The following is a 22,487-nucleotide window of genomic DNA, read 5'->3' on the forward strand; positions in this document are numbered from 1 at the left end:
ATTTAATTTCTTGAAGTTGGGGTCTCATCTATCTAGACTCAAGTTTATTATGTAGCTTAGGGTGACCTTGAACTCCTGATTCTACTTCTACTTCCCAAATTCTAGGATTATTGCCATACACTACTAAACTGATCCTGTGGTGCTGAATATTGAACCCAGCATGCTGAATATTGAACCCAGCGTATAGAAGGTGTAGATGGAAGATGTGCCCATTAGGTCCCACAGCCATTCAGTCCCAAAGAAACACATAGAAGCTTATATTAATTATAAACTGTTTGGCCTATTAGCTCAGGCTTTTGTTTTTTTGTTTGTTTGTTTGTTTTTCGAGACAGGGCTCCTCTAGTTTTGAAGCCTGTCCTGGAAACTAGCTCTTGTAAACCAGGCTGGCTTCAAACTCTGCCTACCTCTGCCTCCTGAATGCTGGGATTAAAGGTGTGTGTGCCATCACCACCCAGCTTCAGGCTTATTATTAACAAGTTCTTACAACTTAACTCATAATTCTTGTCTATGTTTAGTCACATGGCTTGGTACCTTTTCTCAGCAAGGCATTCTCATCTTGTTTCCTTTGTGCCTGGCCGGTGACTACTCTGTGCCTTTCCTTTTCCCAGAATTCTCTTAGTCTGGTTGTCCTGCCTATAATTCCTGCCTGGTTACTGACCAATCAGCGTTTTATTACACCAATACAAGTTTTCAGTGTACAAGAGCATTATCCCACAGCACAAGGTTTCATGCTTGCTAGGTAAGTACTCTACCAATGGAGCTACATATCCCCAGTCTAAATGCCACTTGTTCTAGAGAAAACTTTTAAGTCAACCTTGGCTGAGGTTATCCTTTTGTAGTATGTAGTACTTACAGTCTGTCACTGTGTGCCAGTGTGTTCATTCATTTACTTCCCTTTTAAAAATTAAAATTTTAAAGTCTTCCTTAGCAATGAGTCTCATCTTACCACATTCAATCTGGAGGCTGAACTAAATAGAAATTAAAAATACATAAATTATATATGTGTGTGTGCGTGACCTGTTTTGTCAGGCTGGTTTTTATTTAAAAGCTTTGTTATATTTGTGTGGGTGGTAGATATAAAAGAGAATCTTTTTATGACTCTTGGTGTTAAAGCACTGGCTCAAAAAGAAAAATTTGATATCAGTAAGTATAAAGTAGACCTTTGTATGTTACTTTTCTACTACTGTGATAAAACACCATGACCAAAGGCAATTTAAGGAAGACAGAGTTTATTTTGATTTATGGCTTCAGAGGTATAAACATCTATCATGTCAGGATAGAAGCATGACAAGGCACAGGCACTGCAGCAGCAGGAAGCCAAAAGATCAAATCTTTTAACAGCAATCCTGAAGTGGAATGGTAGAATTAGGGGAAGCTATACACTCTCAGTCAGTGCCAAGTGATATACTTCTTCCAGAAAGAATGTGTCTCCTAAACTTCCCCAACACAGCACCACCAATAGGGACCACATATTCAAATGTATGAGTTGTGCATTTCTCATTCAAAGTATTACAGTTTATATCATGAATGCCACAAATTCTCAATCATTCCAGTATCACAGAATGAAAGTTTTACAGCTGTATTATTTGGATAATGTTAAACTCAATTACTTGGAATATGAGCAGCCAGGAAAAGCCAACCATCAGGCAGATAAATTTTTTTCTTGTTTTGATTTTTCGAGACAGGGTTTCTCTGCGTAGCTCTGGCTGTCCTGAAACTAGTTATGTAGACCAGACTGGCCTTCAACCGACAGAGATCCGCCTATCTCTACCTCTCAAGTACTGTGATTAAAGGCATGCAGCACCACAGCCCAGCTGACGGCACACATTTTTACAAGTTGTGACTGGATAAGAAAAGGTCTTCTGTATTTGTGACTAGCCTGGAACTTGCTATGTAGGGCAGGATAGCCTCTAAATCTCACTGATTCTCCTGCCTCTGCTTCCCCATGTGTTGGAAATATAGGTAAGTGGTAGGGCACTTGCCTAGTATGTGATGCCTAGCACTGTCCCCTCCCTAGGTTTTCTATTGTGCTCCTGGTTTGGTACATATTGAGATGAGGTGATAATGTTTGTTGGGGTACTATATAAAAACATCACTGTGATGAACATAAGACCTTTAAGATTCAGAATTACTTTTCTATATCAATTTTCTGAACTTTAAAAATGTCTAAGTGTATACGGTAGCATAGGACAAAAGAGGGTGTTGGATCCCCTGGAGCTGGAATTACAGATGACTGTGAGCTGCTCAATGTGGGTGCTGGGAACTCTGATCCTCTTCAAGGGCTCTTAACTAACATACCTCACCATTTCAATTTTTAAAAAGTCTTTACAAAAGAATTTAACATCTGCATATTTGACTTTACAGAGGTTGGAAAATATATAAGGGCATAAATTAGGTTATAATTCCTTAAACCTTCATTACTGAATGAACCAAAACCTTACTAAGTTTCAGTCCTTAACTATTCTGTCCTGAGGTCGTGAAAGTTTAGTAAAAGGTATATACACTGCTACTGAGATCTATCCTTTCAGTATGACAAAACTGATTTTTGAAGGAACATGTTTGTGGGTCATATTTTGCTTTGGCCTGGAAACAGTAATACTTCTAGGTCATGAGAAAGACAGTTCTACATATTTACAACTTGGGGAAGGAGCTGGGAGGTAGTAGATAAAATGCTTACTATGCAAGTATGGAGTCTGATCGTCAGCACCCATATTTTTTAAAGGGAATTAAAAAAAATCTAGGCATGGTGATGTGTGCTTATAATCCTAGTGCTTGGAGGAGAGGTGAGGGGAGAGGGCTGTCTCTTCAGCTCCTGGGTCCCAGTGAGAGACCAAAACAAGGTGGATGGTTTGGTTCCTAATGAACATTGGAGTAAGTATGTATTATGCATAGACACACATAAGAAATTTGGGAGGGAAAGACCTGTGACAAATCTCTCCTAGGCTTGGCAGTGATGGTGCACACCTTCGATTCCAGCACTCAGGAGGCAGAGACAAGAGGATCTCTAGTGAGTTTGAGACCAGCCTGGTCTACAGAGCAAGCTCCAAGACAGGCTCCAAACTAGAGAAACCCTGTCTTGAAAAACAACAATAACAATTCCTTCATTTTACCCTCATTGCTTTTGCATTCAACAGAACCTCTCAAGCTTTTGTGACTTGTTACTGGGTGGGGGAAGGGATGTGACTGGCATTTATTGATCAGCATGGTTAAAGTGCTTCCACAATGGTCTGTGATTCTACTATATTTAAATCAACGTTCTAAGATGACTTTTGGGGGAGAATGGTTTTTCAGACAAGGTCTTATTCTGTAATCCAGGCTGATCTGGAACTTAATATGTAGCCTAGGCTGGCCTCAAATTCAAGACTGAGCTTCCTCTTGATTTAGCCTTCCTCCCAAGTGCTAGAATTAAAGGCGTGACCCACCACACTGCCTTAAATAACTTCGTAAGGGAATGTTCCAAGCTATTTCCTTTCTCTGCAAGGATCTGTCAGAAAATATGGAAGGGACCTGTTTAATGTAACCAGATTGGTTGGTTACCACCAAGCTGGTCTTAGCCTCTCACTTGGAACATACGTGTGCCAATAAGGTGAATATCCCACTCAGACCTTACTGCCATTCTGACACATTATAAATCTTGCCTATACAGCGGTTCAAAGAAAGTTTGACAGTGAAGGATAGCTTATAAACTCCATTTCATACTAAACTTTGCTTTGCAAATGTTTCTGTCCACCCCTCATCCTTGTTGAGGAACTTTGCCTGATCATAAAGAACTGAAACACTATGTTGACCAATTCCTGAGACCCAATTCGCGTTCTTGGATACAAGTGCTATGGTGTCCTTTTATCTTGCATGAAAAGATAAAGCCCTAGACTAGTCCTGTTGGGATTTTTATCAGTAGCCCTAGAAGGCTGAGATATTTCAGAGGTGCTGTTTAAATGACAAAATCAGTTATCTAACCTGTGTAATTCCAAAGTGTCTCTCATGGTTTTATTAAAATCTGAATTATATTTGATATGAAGCATTAGTTTTAGAGTTCTGCTTTCAATTTGTTCTTTGACTATCTGAGGAATGCCTTTACTCTGTGACTTTTACAGTGTGGTTAGCTTAAGTTGTTCTTTTTAAAAAGTCAGTTTTTAAAAATACTTTAGTTTTGGGGTTGTCTTAAGATGAACAACTGTGCCCAGGTGGTAGTCCTGCACACCTTTAATCCCAGCATTCAGGAGGCAGAAGCAAGTGGATCTCTGTTAGTCTGAGGCCAGTCTGAGGCTACAGAGAAACCCTGTCTTAAAAAGACAAAAAGTGAAAAAATAGGTAGGAATCCTACAACAAAAGGGTTGTCTCTTCATTTTTTTTTAGGCTGATCTTGAACTGCCATCAATCCTCCTGCCTCACCTAAGCAGGTGCAGATTCCTGGCTATCAAGGTTTTTGTTTTGAGGCATGGTCTCCTGTAGCTCAACCTGACTGATAAAGAAATATAGTCTTGAATTCCTGATTCTCCTTCCTAAATCTCCCAAGTGCGAAGTACTGGGATTAAAGAAGTGTATGTATGTACCACCACACCCATCCTAAAAGTGGTGTTTTTAGATTTTTGTTTTTTCCAGGATGGTTATACACATTTAGAGTTCCTGGCATAAAATATAGGTACTGATAAATAATATAGTTTTCTTGTGTAGGTTTTGAGAAACTAGAATTACTCAAAATAATAGATCAAGCAATGTATTTTTTAAGGCACTTAGTATGCAAGGGGCTACTATTCATAATACTGTAAAAAGAGCTTTAATTTCAGACCTTGATCATTTAGGAACATGGCTTCTTTACTAAATCATCCGAAACTAAAGCCAGGCTGATGAGTCATCCATTGCAGCAGTCTGTTCCGGGTAAAAGAATGACTCTGGATAGCAGAATTTGTTTTAGGGCTTATTAGGTTATCTGTTTTAAGGCAGGACCTAAAACAGTGCCTTTCAGGTACAGTTTAGGAGACTTGGTTTCGAAGGCAGGGAACTGCCTTTCTCCTGTCTATGCGGCATCGATACTTAGATAGCATAATCTCATAATATACATCTTTCGTTACAAGTTACTGATCTTAAAAAGACATGCCAGTTTGGGGGCTGTTTTAGTTTTGTGGGACAGGGTCTTGCTATGTGATGGGGTTGTCTTGAACTCTAGGTCCTCAGAACTCCCCAGTGTGAGGGTTAAATATGTGTACCACAATACCCCCAGCATTGGGTAACAACTGATTATCATGCGGCCCTTTTCTCTTTGGGGAAAAAAAGCACACTAACTTTTAAATTTAAGGTGCCTTTGCTGAGAGAAATCTGCATAGTCATTTTAGCTGCTTTTAGTGTTTTTCCCCCAATACTGTCTTTCATAATTAGGATGTGAGAAAGCTCAGGCAGTTCTATTAATAAGCAAAATAATTTTGGATATCACAATTTATTTTTCTTCTTCTTAAATGATTTCTGAAAACAACCGATTCTTGAAATTTCTATGTGTGATGACATAGCAGTCCTAGGACTCAATTGCTTTGGAGATTCTAAATATACTTAAAATTACAGGGTCTGTATGAAAATGCAAGGCACTTGTCAATAAATTAAATTGTGATCTGTTCATGATGTAGTTCTTACATCCCAAATTCTGAGACTGAAAATGCAATTCGACTTAGCTACTGGCATTTCTGCAATAAAACAGTAACTACCTTAGAATTTTAATTTAGAATTTGCCCACTTCTAAAAAAGTACTTAAAGCCTCGTATTAAAATGGTCATATCAAACACTGCAGGACAGAGCCCATTCAAGTGCTCGTCTTAGTAAAATAAAGTAAATTATGCAAACAGAGCATCCTACAATATGGTGGCAAGGTTGTTCTTCACAACCATCTCCGACTGCCCTCTTACTGGCCAGTTTCTTCTCTCAACAAGATTTGGGGGTGGGGTGGGGTGTTGGGAGACACTAAAAGAAACTAAAATGACTAGGCAGATTTATCTACGCAAAACTGCTTACACGAAATTATTGTATACTCAGTAGGGACTTATGTTCTTTAGGGGAAAAGGGCAGGGAAAAGTCTTCTCAAGAACTTTCAGAGGAATTAAAAAAAATACAAAGACGAAAGGCATTGAAGTCTATAAACCTTTCTTCCTCTGGTGCTATTGTGAAACACTACATCTTATAGTTTATCAAGGGCTGTCAGTCGCTAACGATGCTGCAGGTACCTTAACGCAGGGGGAAGACATGGTGCTCCGGTGTTGCAGTGCTTACACTGACAACACACACTGCTCCTACAGGCAACGTCCTCCTAACGCCTGTGACAGTCGATCCCTCCGCTCCAAGAAAGCCCCAGAGGTCTCTTGCAGCAGCCCCCACCCCCATCTAAACAAGTCATCTGATGCGGCTGAGCACTCCGAGTCGCCAAGGCCGCGCTGATCTCTACGCGAGGCGGATCTAAATCCACCAAGATGTCCGCGGCAGCGCTCCCCAGGGCCAGCCTGAGCCACGGCTCACATGGCCTTCAGTGTCCTTTGAGGTGGAACTCGGAGAGCCGGCCGGTTCTCCCCGCGTCAGCAGGGCGTGCGTCAGGGCAGGGAGGCTGGCGGGCCGGCGTGGTCCCCCTCCCTGAGGTGTCAGCAACCACCCACTGCGTGAAACCGGGCGGGGGAGGCCGCCCGAAGAGCGCTGCGGCGCGGCCGTTTTCCTGAGTCACCCCGGCGCCCACGCCGCGGCCTCCGCCTCAGGAACTCGCTCTCCTCACGCCCCGGCCGCCACGCCGGCAGGGGGCCCACCCGCCACCTCATTCCCAGAAGCCGCGGCCATTGCCTAGCCCTCGCCCTCCGCTCTGGCAGCCGTCAACCGACCCTTCCCTACCCGCATCACGTGCACCGGGAAGTGCGTGGGTGGGTCCTACAGCGCCTGCGGAAATGACGTCGGTCGCCCCGAGTCGCATGATGTGGCAAAATGTTAAAAAAAAAAAAAAAAAGGGAGGGGGGGAGGGGAGGAGGGAGCAACCGGAGCCTGGGGAAAGTGATGAGTCTAAAAAAAGTAGTCCCTGGCTTCCTCTGTTTCCCCGCTGTCGCTGCGGCGGAAAGCGCTCCGCGCACTGCGTCCCTGAATTCCTACGCCCGACCGCGGCGCGGCGCTCGTGGAAGGCTACATAAGGCGGAGGGGGTGAGGAGGCTGGGCGGAGTTCTGCCCCGGGATCCTTCCGCAGGGCTCAGCCGTTTCCGGAGTCTGCGCTGCTCCCGGTTCCGCCATTGCGGCTCTCCCGGCCCCTGGAGCCTCCGCCCCCGACCCAAGCTCTTTCGTCTGCCTGCCAGTTTCCTGCGTCCCCGGAGAGTATCCAGCTGAGTCCAGCCTCCCCCCTTCCCCTTCTCCTCCTCTCCCTTGGAGAGCCCGGGCAGGCTCTGCCCCGTAGCCCCAGTGACAGGAGGAGATCATACCCCCCGACAGCACCATGGCCCAGATTCTGCCAATTCGTTTTCAGGAGCATCTCCAGGTGTGTGTGGGTCGGGGCTGCTGAGGGCCTTTCCGAGGGTAGTGGGAAAGAAAAAAACTGGTGGCCCGGCCCGAAAGGGATCGAGGGGAGCGGAATGGGGGGGGTGTTCGGTTTTGGCGTAGATGGAGGAAGGGATACTGTCTTAAAAGCTTAAAGGGTTAAGCGATATTAGACTAGGATGGAAATGACGAATCGGAGTGCAAAGGGCGGCGGGGCCAGGCCTTACGTCTGACGGCCTCTTATTCTGCTTCCTGAATTGCAAGAACTGCGCATACTAGACTAGAACCCCTTCCCTTTTTACCCAGTTCATTCATTTGGGTTGGGGGTAGGTGGGAGAGACTCTCTCACGTTTCTCCCGGAGCTTGAATTCTCGTTAACCCCGGGCCGATTCAAGGCTGTCACCTTCCCCTGGTCTAGTCCCATTTCCACATCGAGTCTGCACCCAGAAATTGTGTGGCGGGTGGCTTGGGCAGGAGCAGCCTTCTTCATCCACCCTCTGCAGTTCACAACCGAGAAAGGCACCTTGGGGTTGGAGTAGCAATGGCTTGTGTCTTGCCTACTCCGAATTTATAAGGAACCGAAGGTCACTCACTGCGGGAACAGAAACAAGATAGAATAGAGGGGCGGCTAGGGGCGGTGTCAGCCTCAGGGAGCATGGGGTCAAGGTCCCAAGGGGAACGCACACATTCTTCCTTTCTTGGTTTCTTCGTGGGGTGCTTTAGCTCTTAGCTTCACTTTGATTCTGTAAGGTAGGCAGTGTTATTTAGAGGCTATTTGTGGCCTTTTGGAATCTAGCAGGTAGTTGTGGGATTAGGGCAGGAGCAAGTCTCAGAGGGCTGTGTGGAATTCGGCAGAGCCTGGTAGTACATACCTGCTCTGAGTCAGTACCAGACTAGTTGATCTGTAACTGACTTCTTTTTAGTAGGCTGGGGCGTCCTTCCTCCCCCACTATGCCTTATCCTGGAGTCAGTACACCATTGTCTAGCCTGGCAGCATGCCAGCGGTTGGCCTAGACAGGTGACCATTGGAGGGCTTCGCTGAATTAAGCTTATTCAGAACTGCTGATTTTCCTGGTTCACTTGTCCTGACTCTTTAACATCATTATTTATTCATGTTCAGTTATTTCGCCCACCTATCCCCATGAGGGAACCTGCTTTCAGCTCTGTCTTCTGAAGGGCTAATTTCTGAAAGAGGGTGCAGTGGTCTGGTAATAATAATAATAACAATAAATAATTGGCAATAAGATCACAATTATGCAAATGTCTAAAACATGACAATACTGATCAAGAAAGAAATTGTTGTCCTCAGTTCAAACTTGTTTGGGTTCCCTCTGTTAAAAATGAATATGTACAATTAGTGCCTTTGCACTGTTTCTGCATCCTAGTGAACAATGGTTTTGTACGCACCAAAGTGCACCAGAAATACTTTTCTGCAAACATGTTTATAAACCATATGCAAGAGAAACAAAAGCAGTTGCTAATCATTTCCCATGACAATGGTTTGCTCCTTGGTAAATCTTATTTGTTGATCGTTGGTTGAGTAATAATTTTTCATTTCTATTATATGAGACAAGAATTGTTGAATTGTCCTACAGATTGGAATCCAAACTTGTCCTTAATTAAAATAAATTTGATGCAGGTGTGGCATGTGAGTAGCAGTTTTTGCAAATAGTTGCAACTGTTTCCTTCTAAAATGTGAAGATTTTGAATATTTATAAAATAGCTTTACAAGTATTTTTGAAGATCTCGGATGTTGATTTTTTTTTGGTAGGACCGTGTTACACTTTAAGCTTAGGCTTGGCTGGTAGGATTCCACTCCAGTAGGTAGTGGTCAATTGCACCAAAAGCCCTAATCATTGTTCTCTTCCAAGATAATGTGTCTCCTGACCTCAGGTGTTTATCCCCTCTTGAACACATCATAGTGAGGGTTATTCAGCTATCATCTGAAGTCTTTGATTTCCAAGCCTCTGCCCGTATGCTTAGCAGAGAACAGTTTTCTAAGACACAGGAGAACTGGAAATGAGGAACTAGAGAGCGTGGAGATAACTTGTGAAACTTAAAAGTTCAAGCTTTTAAGATGCTGTAATAAAAACTTGCTCTTAACCCGGACAGTGGTGGTGCATCCTAGCACTCGGGAGGCAGAGGCAGGCTGATCTCTGTGAGTTCGAGGCCAGCCTGGTCTACAAGAGCTAGTTCCAGGACAGGCTCAAAAACTACAGCAAAATTCTGTCTCAAAAAAACAAAACAAAACTTGTTCTTTATTTTCATGAAGATCTATCATCAAGGCTTGGAACATCAATCACATCATATCACATTATATAAATGTAAATATTTTATATGATGGAGTTTTTGTCACAGTTGCAGATTCTGAAGAAATTGTAGGCTGCAGAATTCAGTAAATTTGCCAGCCCTGTGTCAAAATACAAAACAATAACAAAACCCCACTGCCTGAAATTCTCAATTCTTGGCATATTAAGCATCTTTGTGATTGGCACATTCTGATTTAGTTTTTGTTTACAAATCTCCCTACTCTATTCTCCCTTTGATCCATACATGCAGGCGTGCAGTATGTTGCTGAGTTGAATAGTAGGATTCTTGCTAAGGTTTTGGTTTTCAAAGAGATAGCAGGGTTTTGCTGGGATGAAGTAAATGCTTAGACGGACTAGGAGAGCACATTGCCTGGAATTAGTCTACCATGGAAAGAGTTTCTCAACTACAGACAGATTTTTTTTTTTCAAAAATTTTTTAAGTGTTAGCTTACTCAGCTTTAAGCAGTTTAGCTAATTTTAATGAAAATACTTGTGCTCAGATTGGGGAATACTTTAAGGTATGTAAAACTATAGTTTTCATTTTAATGTGGTGAAATTTGTAGTGTTAGGAACTTGGTAGTTTGCTGTTGGAACAATTGTTTCTGATCATAGCTGGGATTTCTATCTTTAGGGACATGGTGATGATAAATGAAGACCAGAGAGTGACAAGAACAGCAGAGTCTTGACCGTCCCTTTTGTGTTGTTAGGCACTTTCCTGTCCTTGCTCAGTCCTTGGCCCTTTCTCTTACTGACAATGAAGGAGGACTGAGGTAGTGTTCGGGACCATAGTCAGAATGGGACCTATACCTAGGAGTTCTAAAACAGTACTTTGAAGCATGGAATGATTTTTTTTTTCCTTCCCTGCTCCCCTCCGTCCGTCCCTCCTTTTTTTGAGACAGGGTCTTGTTACATAGCACAGTCTAGTCTGGAACTCACTATGCTTACCAGGCTGGCCTTGAACTCTGCGATCTGCTTGCTTCTGGCTCCAGAGTGCTGGGATTACAGCACATACCAGCACACCTGGCCATAAACTATCTATTTTTGAGACAGTATCTTCTAATTTGCTCAGGGTGTCTTTTGACTCAAGCCTCCTCAGTGTTGGAGTTCTAGGCCTGCCACCATGCACTGCTGCAGTGATTGCCTTTAAGAGATGCCACACAGGGAACTGGCCAGTGATTGTTACTCTGAGAGCACCTGGGTTTGGTTCCTCACACGCAAATGATAGCCCACAGTCATCTGTCACTCCAATTCCAGGAGCTCTTCTGACCTCTGAGGACACTACGCATATACAGGCAAAATGCTCCTGCGAATAAAATAAATAAATCTTAACTTTTAAAAAAGAGAGCAAGAAGCTCCACAGATTTCCTGCTGCTGCTGTTTCCTGTTGGACTTTGATCTTAGCTCTTTAAACTTACCTGTTTAAAGTGTGATCAGTGATGTGATAACAGTGAACAAAGGAGGGCTCAGGCTGGTGAAGCAAGTGCTGACTACCAGAAAAAGTGAGCCACTTTGCTTTTACACTGTGGTGGCCATATTAAAACTAAACATAGAGATGGAATTCATGTTTTATTTAACTCATTGCACTGAAAATACTATTTTATCATGTAATCAGTATAAATTTGATATCATTGTATTTTACTATTTTTGAACATTTTGGTTTACTTTAAAATTTTATTCAAAATGGGTATTACTGTGTAGCCCTAAGTGGCCTGGAACTCATGTAAACCAGGTTGGCCTCAAATTCAAAGAGATCCACCTACCTCTGATTCCCTAGTTCTGGGATTCCAAGGCATACACCACCATGTCCAACTTACTTGATGTTCTAATAGTTGATTCAGCCATCAACTACTAGTTATTTGATTAAAACTAATATAAAATGAGTCACAGTATCCAAGTTTCAAGAGCTCAGTGTGAGGTGTTGTTTATGGCCATGTATTTGAATAATACAGATTGCATCTTGGGTTCTTGTTTCATTTGTAACTATGGGCGCTGTTTCTGTGTAGATCTTTTGTATCTGAACATTTGATATATAGAATTTAATAATTTTTTTTTTCCAAGACAGGGTTTCTCTGTGTAACAGCCCTAGCTGTCCTGGAACTAGCTCTTGGAGATCAAGCCGGCCTCAAACTCATTAAGAATTAGTGATCTGGCCAGGGGTGGTGACGCATGCCTTTAATCCCAGCACTCAGGAGGAAGAGGCAGGCGGATCTCTGTGAGTTCGAGGCTAGCCTGATCTACAATAGCTAGTTCCAGGACAGACTCCAAAGTTACAGAGAAACAAAAAAAGAATTAGTGATCTGAAATTGTGTCTCCCTCCAAATCTGTGAGCTTTCATTGTGTGACTTTGGTATAGTTTTTTTTTTTTTTTTAGAAGAGAACACCAGACTTCATTACAGATGGTTGTGAGCCACCATGTGGTTGCTGGGAATCGAACTCGAGTCCTTTGGAAGAGCACGCAGTGCTCTTAACCACTAAACCATCTCTCCAACCCTTTGGTATAGTTTTTAATTGTTGTTCATAGGGCAGATATTTTTCAGAAATATCAGTAACTACATCTAATAAAATACAGATATGGGCCGGGTGGTGGTGATGCACACAAAAGCACTTCCAACCCCAGCACTCCGGAGGCAGAGGCAGGCTGACCTGTGAGTTCAAGACCAGCCTGGTCTACAGAGCTAGTTCTAGGACAGGCTCCAAAGCTACAGAGAAACCCTGTCTCGAAAAACCACACACGCGCACACACACACACACACACACACACACACACACACACACACACAGGAATACTAGCCAGGCCTTTATTAGTGTAACCCCCCCCCCCTTTGAGGCAGTATCTCACTGTAGACCAGGCAAGCTCAGAAATTGCTAAAATTGTATAGTTGCTATACATTTAGAGTGAGAGCAGCCTGTGCCCACTGCACCCTACTCTTTTGCTGTTTGGTTTTGGGTTTTTTTTTTGGTGGGGGAGATAGGGTGTATCTTAGCTATGTAGAGATAGGGTGTATCTTAGCTATGTAGTCAAGAAGGCTGGTCTCAAGCTCATGGTCTTAGTGGTAATGGTGAAGTGAATGTAGACTGAAGTGGGAACTATGTTCATAGTTGGTAGTCCTTTATACTAGAACGAATTCCTTTTACATATATGCCATGCTAACACTACATGAAAGCAAGTTATCTTATAAGCCAGTGGCAATCATAAATCTTGGCGTCTACCATCAGTTAATCAACTCTAATGTTATTAACTTGTAGGGATGGCCAAAAGCTTGGATAATTGCCCTCAGATTTGAGCTATAAAATCAAACTCCATTGACTTTTACCACTACTTAAATAGCTACTATGTACTTACTAAAAACTTACTAAATGTTTTATTCTATGGATAGATGAGATTACCCTTACTTTATAGATAGGAAAGCTGAAGTTACAGCAGTAAACTTATGGGGCCACACAGATGGTGATTAGATTTTAATATTTATATTTTCAGTTTGGCAAGGTTTTTTTTCTTTTCTTTTTTTTTTAAATTTTATTTTATTTTATTTTTTAATTTATTTATTTATTATGTATACAATGTTCTGTCTGTGTGTATGCCTGTAGGCCAGAAGAGGGCACCAGACCTCATTATAGATGGTTGTGAGCCACCATGTGGTTGCTGGGAATTGAACTCAGGACCTTTGGAAGAGCAGGCAATGCTCTTAACCACTGAGCCATCTCTCCAGCCCAAGGTTTTTTTTTTTTTTTTTCAATGAATAGTCTATATAGTTTGAACTGCAAAATATTTTACTGTTAGGTCCGTGAAGTGGCTCAGCTGGTAAAGGCAATTGGCTGTGCAAGTCTAGCCACCTGATTCAACCACTTGAACCCACTGCATTGACTTCACAAAATATATATCTAACTGAATGCTCAAAGCTTTCCTTTGACCTCTACATACATATTATGCCTTGCTTATGCATGCACATACACACATGCACACGTATACCATAATAAAATTTAAAAAATACGTCACTATTGCTTGTTTTACTGAGATGTTCTTTAATTCATACATTTCGTAGTTTTTTTTTTTTATGCATTTGAGTGTTTTGTCTGTGTGTAGGTATGTGTACCACATGTGTGCAATGCCCACAGAGGCCAGAAGAAGGCTTTGGGTCCCCTGGATCTGGAGTACAGAAATTGAAAGTTACACTTTAGGTGCTGGGAATTGAACCCAGGTTATTTGGAAGAATAGCTAGTGCTTCTTCTTAATGTGGAACCGTTTCTCCAGCCCCAGCAGTTTTAGTTTAGGTGGTTTTGTTTTGAAGATAGAGTCTTTCTTCTTATGTAGACTAAGTGTCCTTGAATTCTTAATCCTCTTACCTTAGCCTCCTAAGGGCTAGAATTACAGGCATGTGTCACCATGTCTGGGGGCATAATAGCTTTTATGTGAGCCAATATTTTTTTCTCTTTGCTTTAATTATTTAAATGATACTCTAAGTTCTCAGATAAAATATTCAGAATATATTAGGATCAAGTTAACTTGTATCCTCATTAGGTAGAACTTTTTGTGACTTTACTGTTGCCTTTTCCTTAGTGACAGGAGTGAGCGTGTTCCATTCAGAAGCTACTGTTGTCTATATCACTGTATGTTCATTCATATTTTGGGGTTTATACTAATGCAAAACTTGAATTGGAAGACCTTGTTGTACTTGAGGATCAGGGAGGGAAGAGTAAAATATGCTTGCTCAGCTTGAGTATCATAGGAATAGGGATAGGAACAAAAATGGTTGCAGATCTGTAGGGTTGTGCTTTGGAGGCAGCTATGTTAGTACTTTCTATTATGATTTAATAGGTAAGTTTTTGTTCATTTGCTTATTTGCTTGCTTTTAAGTTAGATAAAGTAGGCTTTCTTTTCCGGTTATTTCTGCAAGAATAGGAACAAAACTCATTAAAACCACATTTCGACATACTTGAAACTTTAAACTGCAGTGTACAGTTCTGGAAAATGCCATTCTGGGTTTTATTTGATTGTGTCAGGATTTTAGCTTGTCCCAACTTCCTCATTTATTAGCATACTGCTCAGCAACTGTGAAGTTAGACTGTAGTATAGGTTGTGTGCATGGTATAATACTTAGACCTTGTAAATATTAATCCTTCTCACCTGTCTTGGAGAAGTGTCCTCTTATCTACTCAAGGTACACATACATGGCATGTTGAAAGAGAAAACTACAGTCTGCCCAGTTATTGAAGCCAAGATCTTGAAGTTTTGCCAGAATGTTTCCTGTTTTCTATTCCTAGGTCATTTCTGGAGTAGGGAAGGGAAGAACCCAATGTTGATGAACACTAGAGGGTCTTAGAGATGACAGTGTTTTGATGATCTTCATCTACGGAAACTGGAATCATAGTAGATGAAAAGTAGGAGTTGGTTAACAGTTGCTTTCATTTATTTCTGGTCAGCTGGCTCATCTGAGAAACCACCAAAGACTACACATGCTCAACTTGTAGAATTTATGAATATATAGGCTTATAGAAGTTTGAATGGACCTTAGTTTGAGGATGAGGAATTAGGTGAAAAGAAACCTGTAAGGGGTACATGGTCTATAAAACCCATCTCTTTCCCCGCTCTGCAAGTCTATATTTGGGCATATCAAAATGTAGACAAGATGGATTTGTGTTTGTTTGATTTTTTGTGTGTGTGAGAGGGGTAGGGGGAGTGGAGTTTGAGATAGGGTTTCTCTACATAGCCTTGGTTGTCTTCTAATTCATAGAGATCCCCTGCCTTTGTTTCCTGAGTACTAGGATTTAAGGTGTGTGCCACCACCGCTTGGCAGTTTGTTTAACTTTTAACCTTAAAACATCTTTTGGGAAAGGATTGCTTTAAGAGTCTTCCTGAGGACCTGCAAGTTGGCTCAGCAAGAAAAAGTGCTTGCTGTGGAAATCTGATGACTCACTAGTCCCTGGAACTCATAGTGGAAGGGGAGAACCAATTCCAGAGAGTTGTTCTCTGATTTCCACACAGGTGTCATGGCACACAGACACACACTCAACCCATGTGCTTATTGTAGCTATAAGTTAGAGTTTACAGTAAAAGAGCCTTGCTGAGCCTGACATGGTAGCAAGAGGAATGGTCCAAGTTGAGAGCAGCTTACCTTGTATATTGAGTACCAAGCCAACCATGATTATATAGCAAGACTCTGTTTGGAAAAACAGAACTCTGCATGCTATTAAGCCTTTCACAGTTACTTATTTGAACACCAACAGAAACTACTATGTGCCTGAAATCACCTGTATTTGAATAAGGCTACTTTATACATCTTAAAATTCCTTCTTTATGTGTTCTCACAATTGGAAATGTTGGATGTCACAACATCTTAACTACTCCCTGATAACTTGTGTCCTAAGACAAATGGGAAGAAATTCCTGATAGGCACATGGAAATTTGAAGCATGTCTAAAAGTCTTGTGGTTGTACCATAATAAATTTAATAAACATTATTAATAGATAATATGTATTATATATTGTACATTTATATATAGAGAGAGCTCAGATGATTGTGAACCACCACACAAATGCTGAGATTCAAACCTGGGTCCTCTGGAAGAGCAGCCAGTGCTTTTAACCACTGAGAAATTTCTCTAATGCAACCATATGGATTTTTTTGTTTGTTTTTATTTTTCAAGACAGGGTTTCTATGTAGCTTTGGTGCCTGTCCCGGAACTCACTCTGTAGAGGAGGCTGGGCTCAAACTCACAGAGATCTGCCTACCTCTGCCTCTTGAGTGCTGGGATTAAAGGCATACACCACCACCGCTTGGTGCTACCATAATGGATTTTTAAAAAGCACTTTGGGATAGAGATGATTTTCTGGTACTAATAAAGGCACTGATATTAAAAAAATGCTTATGAAAATAGAGTCTGTTGATTTTTGTTGCTATTACAGAATACACAAGAACATGTAATTTATAAAGACTAGAAGTTTATTTGGCTTATGATTCTGGGAGGTGACAAGTGCAAGAACATTGCTTTACATTTGGTAAGAGCATAGTTACAGAAGGCATCAAGTGGCAAGAGGAGAGTAACTTGACTTGGACTTGTCTCTTTAGAGCAATGTCACCTCATCTAATCTTTGTTACCTTCTGTGTTATTTTTTGTGTAGCTGTGACCAAGATATCTGTGAATGTGACCTGAAGGTAGAAATGGGTTTTGGGGTTCAGTCTATGGTTGTTTGGGTACATATTCTTGGGCAGATAGATAAATCATGGCAGTAGATGTCTACTCCTCATGGTTGAGGGAAGGGGCTCTTCATGTCATGACTGCTAGAAGCAGATGCTATCCCCCTCACTTCTCCAGAATTCCAACATAAAGCTACCAAGGAACTGAGGATCAAGTAACTGAAAATGTGAGCCTGTAGGAGACATTACATATCAAAACCATAATACTCCCAAAGGCCCACCATTACAACAATATGATTTATATATGATTTGGGTTTTAGTTTCCTGTATGTAAACTTTGTGGGGGAATACATTCAAAGCATAACAGAGTTAATTAAAGTTTCTGAAATGGGATGTGTAAAAATCTACATGAGAAGTAGAAAAAGACAAGCTCTCCTGAGTAAATTGGGAGCATGGGGACCCTGGGAGAGGGTTGAAGAGGAGGGGAGAGGCAGGGAAGGGAGCAGAGAAAAATGTAGAGCTCAATAAAAATCAATAAAAAAATATTTTTTAAGTTACTACCTTTTTTTTTTAATTTTAATAAGTAGGGGATAGGTTCAGGGTACCCATGAGGTCAGAAGAGGCCCCCGAAGCTGGAGGTAGAGGCACTAAGTTGTGAGCCGCCCAACATGGGTGCTGGGAACTGATCTCTGGTCCCCCGCAGGAGCAGGAATGTTCATCTTCGGCACCATTTCTCCAACACAGGTTTACTTTTTTGTATGTAAAGAAAGTCAAGTGACTGAATAATTTAAGTCTGTCTAAGCTGAGTTCATACTTTCAAAGGGGTTAAGCTTTTGCAAGTGATGCTAGTGTGTATATGTGCTGGCTAGCTGGTTGTAAATAAAGCTCAGGGCCTTCCCCCTGCTAAGAATAATCTGTTTTCTGAATCAACTCCCTAGCCTTTTCAAGATTGCTTGTTTGTTTTTGTTAAAATACACGAAACCTAAATTAGCTGTTTTAGCATGATAATGAATGTGAACAGCATTCGGTGCCATGTTTGTGGCACAGTCTTGGAAACTCATCACTCATCCTGTAATCTCAGCTCTGGGGGTGCTGAGGCAGGAGGATTTAAGTGTGAGGTCAGCCAAAACTTTATAGGAAGACCCTATTTCTAAATAATTAAGCAAATAAAAACTGAATGACTTAGTATTTAAGTGTGATATCACTTCAGTGTATATTTTCATTGCCTGGGTGTTAATTATACCTGTTGAGCAATCAATCTATCTTCCTCTCATTCTTTCCATCTCTTGGCAAACCGGTAATCTGCTTTCTGTCACTAAGAACTTAATTTTGTGGCTATTTTATATAAAAGAATCATATATTATGTTTGGTCTTGTTTCTGCTGTGTGCATGGGCAGGGGAAGGCAAGATTTTGCTGTGTAGCCTAATATGGTGCTAACTTGCTTGGCCTCTTCCTGTCTTAGCCTCTTAAGAGCTGGGATTACAGACATGTGCTACCATGCCTAGCCAAGAACAGGTTACATATTTAGGAATTAAAGTGACCAAAATAAATACAAGTTATTTTTAGATTGTGGAAACAAGTTTTGCTTATATGAAGGAAGCAAAATTAGTTCGATAGACTAAAATTTATTCTAAGCATGAAGGATATCCCTTCTCTTTGACCAAACAAAACAAGATACTTCTTTTTCTTTTTGAGACAGGGTCCCACTGTATAACCCTAACTGGCCTGAAACTTGCTTTGTAAACCAGTGTGGCTCCACCTGCCTCTGCCTCCCAAGTCCAGGGAGTAAAGACGTGTTCCCCCACACCAGGGTTCATTTTTTTTAACCTGTTCCAGTGACTGTACTTACTGAGATGGGTTTTTTCCTCTTTTGGAAAGCATGATCTACAATTTGAATACAGGCTCCTAAAAGCCTAAAATCTACTCCCCCCCCTTCAATTTCCTTAGTGATAAAATTGGAATTTAATGAAAGTAAAAGTTTTACAAAAATTATACTTAAAAAACTGGATTGAAAATGGACATGGGGAAATCACTTGGGAGATTGAGGCATAAGGTCTCAGTATGTAGGCCAGGCTGAACTACAAATTAAGATCCTTTTTCCAAAGAGAGAGAGAGAGAAAGAGAGAGAGAGAGAGAGAGAGAGAGAGAGAGAGAGAGAGAGCGCACGCCTTTAATCCCAGCACCCAGGAGGTGCAGAGGCAGGCGGATCTTTGTGAATTTGAGGCCAGCCTGGTCTAGAACAAGTGCCAAAGCTACACAGAGAAGCCCTGTCTTGCAAAACCAAAATAACTAAATAAGAAAAGAAATCGTTTCCAAATAATAGATGCTCAGTGGACTCCTTGAAATGCTAATATTTTAGCCAGTAACTCTTGATGTTGAACGCAATTTCATTCATTATGTGAGCTCGAGATTTGTGGCATTTGTGCCATGAGAAAATAAATATTTCCGTAATTATTCTGTAAAATAAAATGATTCTGCTTTTGTAACTTGTAGCACCTGGTAAACTGGTAAATTTGTTATGCTATAAATTAGTAATTCAAGCAGAAATGAGTAGTACAGCATGGTATCTAATTTCTTAACAGATCTGTTAGCATATGGCAGAAAATTTAAATGAGTGTAGGCAGCAGCGTACTGTTGGAATTAAGGCATAGAAAATGTTTTCAGATAGCCATACCAAGAAGCTCTGGTGTCTGCCCAGCTGTACAGGAAAGGTTTTTACAGCCCTGGGGACTGACCCCAGGGCTCATGCTTGCGCTTGCACACTGCCATTGAACTCCAGTCTTGTCTCTGCTTTTGAGGGTCTTTATGTTGACACTAAATTTTACATTCTTGAGCCTTGAAATAAGCCCCTTCCCCTCCCTTTGGTGTGTTCTTTGCATACACAATGTCCTTTATACAAGAAAGGGTGTAATCTTGGTGTGCCATTTCCATCTTCAAGGTTTTGGGCATAAAAACTTTCCTACATCCCTGGAGCTTGGTCAGTACTTCATCTGATCATTGGATTTTTCTTTTGAATAAGTCAAATTTAACATTTTTAAATTCCCAGTCATGTTCCAGGTCAGCCAGGGCTATACAGAAAAACTCTTGTCCTGAAAAAGAAACAAAACAAAAATCCAATACATTAACCTGGGCACTGGTGGCACACACCTTTAATCCCAACACTTGTGAGGCAGAGGCCAGCAGTCTACAGAGTAAGTTCCAGGGCAGCCAAAGCTATACAGAGAAACCCTGTTTCAGAAAAAGAAAAACAAAACAAGCCAACAAAACTCCCAGTCAGTAGTAGGTTACAAGTAGGAACAATTCTATAAGAGACTCTCGTGCTACCAAGCTAACGTTTTTCAGTCCTTGTCTCTTGCTGTAGAGCTTCGCTTGTATTGCATTCAGTTTGTAGTTATTGCCAAGAGTCAGAAGTTCTCCCAAGAAAAATAGTGATGCCTTCAAAGATTCACCTGGAGTAGAAACAAACCTGTATGTTTTAAGTGTGGGATCAGCAAGGGTTAAAATGTTTAAAAGTGTTTTGTTTGTTGCTTGAAATTTGTGGAGCCAACAAAAGCAATGGCTGGCATCCTGTTGATGGAATAAACTCAGGCATGCTGCATTCTCAGCATTCCTCATTTCCTGCAGACTACAGCAACTGCAGTTTTTGACACTGATCTTTCTAGTTTCCAGGAAGGTCCCAGTGAAGTGACAGCTCAACATTTTTCCTGTGTGTTTAGTGCTGGAGGAAGGTAGAGGACGTTTGGTGTTTGTAGAAGAAATTAGGCTGAATGAAATACTTAAAAATATCTGTAATAGGGAAGTAATGGTAGAATAATGACTATAGAACAACTGTAGGTCTCTAAAACTTTGACCTTTAAATTGGTGGCTCCTTCTTAATAACTCCTTCCTTGTTAGAAGAATTAGCAGAAACGTATATAGAGCATTGAGAAAATAGCTTTGTCTGGAACACAGTAGCTCATGCTTGCTGACGTCATCTCAGTTCAGATGAAACAATGAAGAAGGATCTGAAAAGTGTGGTGCCAAGCAATAATTGTGAAACATGAGTCCTAAGTAATGCTATCAGAAACACAAGCTTTCTTTTTTTGGGGGGGGGGGGGGGGTGGGGGTGGCGCATACCTTTAATCCCAGCATTTGGGAGGCAGAGGCAGGCGGATCTCTGTGAGTTCGAGACCAGCCTGGTCTACAAGAGCTAGTTCCAGGACAGGCTCCAAAACAACAGAGAAACCCTGTCTCGAAAAACCAAAAAAAAAAAAAATAGGAAGCTTGTGTTTCTGACAGCATTACTTAGGACTCATGAGTTTTTAGCTGATGTGGCTGCTAAAGAGCTCTGCTCCAAGTTTGCTAGGTGTTTAGTGGGATACATCTTCCTTGGGTGTGCTTGTAGAGAAGATGATTTGTGATTCATGTAAAAACTGCTGGGTGGATGAAGCAGAGCAAACCTATTATTTAATAGGCACAACTGCAGTTGCAAGTGATGGCAGAGATTGAGCCATTGTATTAGTGGGGGAATTGTCTCTTATTATTTGACGTAGTGTGGTTTTGTTTGGTTGTGTGCCTTTTGTTAGCATTTTGTTCTGTGTGCGTATTACCAGATTGTGTTTATGGTTCATGTGGTCCTTTAGCAGTGTGTTCACCCTTTTAACCAAACTATGTATGCTGGCACTGGTTTACTTCTACCAGTTTCCTGGTCCCTTGTCTTACCAAGGTTTTCCTGATCTCTTCAAGAAAACAAAAACAAAGCAATTGTCCCGGCAAAGTTTACTTAGGAAATGGTAGAATGACAAACAGTCTGCAACAAACAAGCTATAGTTCTAGAGCTTGGTCACGATAAAGACAGAACTACCTAAAATAACTCCCTAAAATCCTGTGTGGTGTGCTAAGTCAGTACAGTTAGAGTTTTTAGAAAGCGGGGAATTAACAGAACTTGCTTAGTTCAGGTCTTACTCGGATTTAACCAGTTTTTCCAATGCTGTTGACTGTCAAAATATAACTCAAACAACAGTTGCATTTAGTGGTCCTACTTGCCTCTAAATTTTTTATATCTAGAATATGCTGTATTTCATGACATTTTTAGAAAGGTGTAGTTGTGTATAATTTTTTGAAATGTTCCTCAGTTTGAGCCCAACTACTAGGTTGTGATTGGAGTTGTCTAATTTGGGCACAGTGTCATTAAAGTGGGAAGCATATGCCATCAGTTCGATTTATTGCTTGTGATACAACTTGATGAAAGTTGGAGCTGAGTTTTCTGCCTCTGGAGTTATCTTCTGGGGAAGATAATGTTGAGTCTGCAGATTCCCATTTCTCCTTAAAATATTAGTTTTAGCATCCATTTTTTTTTCTCCTGAAGCAATAGTGTGATGGTTGTCTATGTTTAGAAGAATTTTGTCTTTCCACATTTGGGAGAGTGGCTTACTGTGCAGAAGCTCACAGTGGCCCCCAGCCTTGATCCTCCTGTCTCAGCCTTCTGTGCACTGAGATTACTACACTATACCCTACACTTCACCACTTAAAACTTGGATTTATATATTTATGTGTATATGTGCATTGTGAAGTGACA

The 22,487-nt window shown here is 41.3% G+C and overlaps 1 protein-coding gene across 2 annotated transcripts in view; it reads left to right on the forward strand.

Moving 5' to 3' along the window:
* The first annotated feature begins 7,230 nt into the window (after nt 1-7,230).
* Nucleotides 7,231-22,487, forward strand: part of Cltc (clathrin heavy chain) — a 62,903-nt gene continuing 47,646 nt past the window's right edge. Inside the window, exon 1 of one of the 2 annotated variants that reach the window (XM_050119522.1) lies at nt 7,231-7,486. In XM_050119522.1, the coding sequence (XP_049975479.1) occupies nt 7,445-7,486 (42 nt within the window). In that variant the 5' untranslated portion in view covers nt 7,231-7,444. The remainder of the gene's footprint in view (nt 7,487-22,487) is intronic. The other variant, XM_050119523.1, reaches the window with a different exon arrangement.

This window comes from Alexandromys fortis, unplaced genomic scaffold (assembly GCF_014885135.2).
Source record: "Alexandromys fortis isolate MF-2015 unplaced genomic scaffold, M_Fortis_MF-2015_v1.1 scaffold_173, whole genome shotgun sequence".
In the NCBI taxonomy this organism is placed as follows: domain Eukaryota; kingdom Metazoa; phylum Chordata; class Mammalia; order Rodentia; family Cricetidae; genus Alexandromys; species Alexandromys fortis.